General features: G+C 37.1%; 1 protein-coding gene across 1 annotated transcript in view; it reads left to right on the forward strand.

The window, feature by feature from the left end:
* Positions 1–6,075, forward strand: part of LOC106880256 (neuroglobin) — a 126,011-nt gene extending 119,936 nt beyond the window's left edge. The window contains exon 3 of the mRNA XM_014930122.2: positions 5,552–6,075. Coding sequence (XP_014785608.1) covers positions 5,552–5,692 — 141 coding nt within the window. The 3' untranslated portion in view covers positions 5,693–6,075. The remainder of the gene's footprint in view (positions 1–5,551) is intronic.
* Positions 6,076–6,089: the final 14 nt, after the last annotated feature.

Consider the following 6,089-nt stretch of genomic DNA (forward strand, 5'->3'; position numbering starts at 1 on the left):
GAGGAGGAGGGGAGGAGGAGGGGGAAGAGAAGAAGAAGAAGAAGAAAAAGAAAAAAGAAGAAAAGAGGAAGAAGATGAAAAATAGTAAGAACAGCAAGAGGAGGAGGAGGAGGAGGAGGAAGAACAAGAACAAGAACAAGAACAAGAACAAGAAGAACAAGAAGAAGAAGAAGAAGAAAGGAGTGTGAATGGAATTGAGATCTAAATTAGCGACGCATTTTCTAGTCGATTATTAAATAGCATCTTTGCTAGAAATACGTCTGCTCAAACTGTTTTCTACAGCCACGTTTTCTGCTGGTTCTCTTGAAGATAGTTCAAAGAATTTTCTTAAAAGATTAAGAAAATGAGGACAGAAATATAATGATATATCTTCAGACATCGTCCGCTATTTCAAGTGGCGAGTGGAAGGAGGAGGAGGAGGAAGTGGAGGAAGTGGAGGAGAAGAAGAAGGTGGAGAAAGAAGAAGAAGACAGTGGAAATCATTACAGATGACAAAGTATTACACACGTCATACTTCAAACGGATGGTGCTTGATTGCAAACGGTGTTTGGAACAAGTAGATGAGGTAGACGTGTCTTCCTCGAAGTTTAACAAAACATATTACTGGCGCAGGTGTGCCTGCTTCCTAAACACATGGCTCCGGGTTCAGTCCTACTACACGGCACCTTCGATAAGCGTAATAATAATAATAATAATTATTATTATTATTATTATTATATATTTATGCATATATGCGCGCGTGCATGTATGTGTGTGCCTTTGTGCCTGTGTTTGCCCTGCATTACAGTTTGACAAACGGTGTTGGCTTATTTATGTCACCGTAACTTAGCGATTCGGCAAAACTGACCGATACAATAAGTGCCAGGCTTTAAAGAGTTACTAGGGTTGATTTGTTCGACTAAAAATTCTTGAAGGCGATGCCACAGCATGGCCCCAGTCTATTGACTGAAATAAGTAAAAGATGAAAATATAAGTTAGTAATGGTGGTGGTGGTGGTGGTGGTGGTGGTGGTGGTATTGGCAGTTGTGATGGTAGTAGTAGTAGTAGTAGTAGTGGTAGGGGTAGCAGTAGCAGCTATTATTGTTATATAGCCCGAGGTCCTCTCTTATGGAACGATAATTCCCATATAGCAATATTTCTATTCAAACCAGGCTTCTCTCTTCAAACACCAATGCGCAATCAGAAATCTTATAGCAGGCCTTTGCCATTCTTGTTTTGTTATCCGTTTGATAATTCTCACCTCGCAGATTCACCCGATGGCCACAACAGAGTTCTCGATCTCAGAATCAGTTCCTTGTGTGTTGCCTAAAACTTTCGGCACCAATTTGACCCCGCTAGTTTCCGCTGGTTGCAGTTTCCTCTACATCCGGCCACGTGATATGATACTCTCTCATGCATTTTTCAGTGTTCCTCTCTCTCTTTTCCCCTCAAGTGATGCCCATCTAAAGCTGTTTTGCAATGGGGCTGTTCATATAGCCAAATATATAAAATTCTGTCTGAGCAAACTGTTGACGTTTCTCTACAATTATTGTACAGTCCGCTACATGTAAAGCTGTGTGTTTCTTCTCTCACAGTGTGAATGTGTGCTGGGAAATCTTATTCCGAATGGGGCAGCTTTATATCCCACAACCGGTGCACGAACAAAACTACTCCGGGATTTGAACATTTGGCTTGCTTTTCTTCAGAGCAATCGACCCTGTCAAAAGTGAGTAGTAGTAGTAGTAGTAGTAGTAGTAGTAGTAGTAGTAGTAGTAGTAGTAGTAGTAGTAGTAGTAGCAGCAGCAGCAGCAGCAACAGCAGCAGCAGCAGCAGTAGTAGTAGTAGTAGTAGTAGTAGTAGTAGTAGTAGTAGTAGTAGTAGTAGTCGTTTGCTTTAACAACAATAATAATTGAAAAGCGCGGCGGTCAGCCAATTGCTCACAGTCGATATCTACGCATGGTGTATGTATTTGATCGATTTAGGAAACTGAATAATAACAAAACTAATTACTTCGGTGGCTGGATTAATAATCGAGGAATGTGGAACTAAGTATTGTAATGCAGCCATCCACAGAAATATAATTGAAACAATAAAAAAGAATGCCTCTATTCCCAAGACTTTATGAAACTACCTAATTATTGTCCATAATTCCAATACCTGAAAACTGGTTCCGAGCGTCCGCAAGCAAATGGTTCCCTCATCTCTTGTATCTTTCTTTCGTCTTATAATAATAACCAGGACGGATTTTATAAAGCCAGATTTAAGAGACTTGCTCTTCTATGTGTTTAAGCAACAATTAATATTCTCGCATGAGATGTAAATGCTGCCGCTCGAAAATTGACCGCCCACGCAAACTCTAAATATTTTATCTTCTACATCTTTTTTGCTGTTCTATGTTTGAAGCATACTCTTATAGACTCTCTTCAATCCGCAAACCGGCAAATCTGCTAAGCTCTATGATTAGCTAATAAATATCCCATCTTTTCATTCTCTACACGAATGACCTTCACGCTGACATTTCTAAGAACATTCATTCCTACACAGCTGATATCATTCTTCATTTTTCTTTAGTTTTTTTTCACACATCATGGCTCGCTGTGCAAAATATACATGCTTCAATAACAAATGCTGCCTAACACACACACACACACACACACACACACACACACACACACACACACACACACACACGTACGCACAACACACGCACACACATAGATAATTGATTTTATATTTTGGCACAGGGCCAGCAAGTTCAACGGAAGGGGTAAGTCGATTACAGCTGGTACTTATTTTATCGACCTCGAAAAGACGAAAGGCAAAGTCGACTTCGGTGGAATTTGATCTCGGAATGTAAAGACGGACGAAATACTGCTAAGCATTTCAACCAGCGAGCTAACGATTCTTTTCTACTCTAGGCACAAGGACCGAAATTTCTGGGGAGGGGGGCAGTCGATTAGATTGACCCCAGTATGCAACTGGTACTTAATTTATCGACCCCGAATGGATGAAAGGCAAAGTCGCCCTCGGCCGAATTTGATCTCAGAACGTAAAGACAGTCGAAATACCGCTAAACATTTCGCCCGGCCTGCTAACGTTTCTTATTTCTTTATTGCCCACAAGGGGCTAAACATAGAGGGGACAAACAAGGACAGACAAAGGGATTAACCCAGTTCGTAACTGGTACTTAATTTATCGACCCCGAAAGGATGAAAGGCAAAGTCGACCTCAGCGGAATTTGAACTCAGAACGTAAAGACAGACGAAATACCGCTAAGCCTTTAGCTCGGCCTGCTAACGTTTCTGCCAGTTCGCCGCCTTACATAAGTATACATTAACACCGTTGCTTGTAAAAAAAAAGATAAAATCGCAGGCAAAATGGATCGTAATCTGACAAAGTAATAAACAGGAAACCATTTATTGTGGTTCGTCACAGATCTAAAAATAACTCTTTCAAGTCTAGTGAAAGCAAATAAGATGTTCCTAAACATTGTCTGTATAAGACGCCTATTGAGCAATTTCCATCTTTAAATTGGTAAACGCAATAATAAATTCAACGAAATGGTTAATAAAAAACATTAATTTTTTTTCTTTAGTCGGAGTTTAAAGCAAACTAGAAGAAGAAAGAACAGATGTCGCTTAAGTATGGATAAAGGACGAGTGAGAGATTGAGTGAGTGAGAGGAGAGAGAGAGAGAGAGAGAGAGAGAGAGAGAGAGAGAGAGAGAGAGAATAACAAACTGGAACGTCTAAAAGAACTCATCGTTAAGTTAGACGAACAGAGATTAGTGTTACAGGAAAGGAAGGTTTGCTTTTTTACATGTGAGTATATGAATGCGGAAACAGATCTTTCGTTAGATCGGATGGTCAATTGAATTGGGAAATTTCCTAAATGATATCTAGATTAATATGTCTACCAGCTTGCAGATAACATTTTAATGAAATACATGGTATATGTTAAAATCTAAGAAACTGGTTGAAATATATTCTAAAGTGACCAAACAAACTACTGTCGGTGACAAAATCTATATACTGACCTCCAAACTGAGATCAATGATATGCTTACACTGCGTTTTTCAACCTTATTTTGAAATAACAGGAAACGTTCGCGAAAGAATAATCAATAAATTATGTACCACAATACTACATCATCCAACAACCATGCAATACAGACCCTAACAACATCAGCAGATAGTATCCACGTCCCTTCCAAGAATGACATTTTTACTGATAGACCCAATTTAATGAGCAAATTTACAGACTGGCCAGTACAACTGTCTAAACTAATAGGACGAAGTTTCTAACTTTTCTTCAATTCCTCTAAGAAATACCAACAGATAGATAGATAGATAGATAGATAGATAGATAGATAGATAGATAGATAGACAGACAGACAGACAGACAGACAGACAGATAGACAGACAGACAGACAGGTAGATAGATAGATAGATAGATAGAGTGAGAGGGAAAGGGAGGGGTCAGATAAAATTGTGTCTAATGATGTAATGTAGTATTTACATAAATCCATGTATTAAACTTTTGCTATTACATTTATTCCTTAGTTACGTGCGTTTCGACAATACCTGGTAGTTCTTGGTTTTTGTTCTCATTTGATTAAAAATATAAATGATTTTGCAATTTGCAGAAATGCTGACTGAAAATCCAGCTCGGATTAATCTGCTTGTATTCCCTATATATATATATATATATATATATATATATTAATCATAATAATGATAATAAGAATAATATGCCAAAAGAATGAATGAGAGCCCGATATTATGTAAATAGCAGAAGTTATCGATAAATATATAATACAGGACAATCAGTAAGTTGTCATAATAATACTCAGAGTTTCAAATACCATAGCTGAGAGCTTCTAGGTATATTCATCAGTTATTAAGATAGCGTTATTGTCTTAATAACTGATGAAAAATGCCTAGAAGGTCTCAGTTATGGTATTTGAAACTCTAAATATTATTATGACAACTGACTGATGGTCCTATATATATATATATATCTCTATATATATATATATATATATATATATATTACGGAGATGTACTTGCATAGCAAGTGACCTGATCGTGTGCTGGAACAAAAGCAATTGCAGCGTGGAAGGTGTTTCCAAGCCATTTAAAAACATGCAAAAACCGTTAGATTTACTTCAACATTTTAATTTGATTTGCCAAAATATTTTCGTCTCTTTGAGACTGCGACCTGTTCACTGAGAAAATTCCACGTTGTCGTCGATAAACCTGAGCATTGTTGAAAATTAAGTACAGTATAGATCTGTATGTGTGCAAGATGTTATATATATCTCTGATTAATAATAATCCAGGTTTTCGAGAATAAACGGGTAAACGTTGCCGTCTTACTGGTCCTATGGTTTATGGTGCAATCTAGATATTTTGGTTAGTCTACGATGCAAGTGCGCGCGTGCATGCGTGCGTGTGTGTGTCTGTGTGAAAGAGCAAGTACATGAGTGAATCTGAATATGCTGAAAACTTTTCTTTTCTTGAAGGACTGACATAAATGATATTCACTTCTGACTGGTTTACTCTTCCTTTCCAGCTTGCAGAACAACCCCTGTTGGAGGCGATAAAGATTACCCTGGGAGACCGCTATACCGAAAACATGGACATTATTTATAAACTGGTTATTAGGTTTCTGTTAACAGAAATAACGAAAGCTTGTAGAAATGATGTGTCCTGATGCCAGGATTGAGCAGAATTATTGATTGGTGTGCCAAACCAAAATCTCTCACGCCAAGTAAGATTGTATAGTTTTGATCTAGTGGCCTAGATATCGTCGTCATAAGAAGAAAGAATATGCCCCTCCCCCACAAAAAATTAAAGCACAAATAAAATTACATAAAAACGAAAAAAAAATTTTCAAAAAATAATACAAAAAATAATTTTAAATCATGCCAGTTTTTAAATTCTGCAAACGAAAACTGTATCTAATGGAATCATCAGTTTTAATTGCATACTGTAATTATAATTATTATTATCATTATCATTATTATTATTATTATTATTATTATTATTATTATTATTATTATTATTATTGTTGTTGTTATCATTATATTTTTCTTTTCAAATTTCCATTC

This window comes from Octopus bimaculoides, chromosome 3 (genome assembly GCF_001194135.2).
Source record: "Octopus bimaculoides isolate UCB-OBI-ISO-001 chromosome 3, ASM119413v2, whole genome shotgun sequence".
Classification (NCBI taxonomy): Eukaryota; Metazoa; Mollusca; class Cephalopoda; order Octopoda; family Octopodidae; genus Octopus; species Octopus bimaculoides.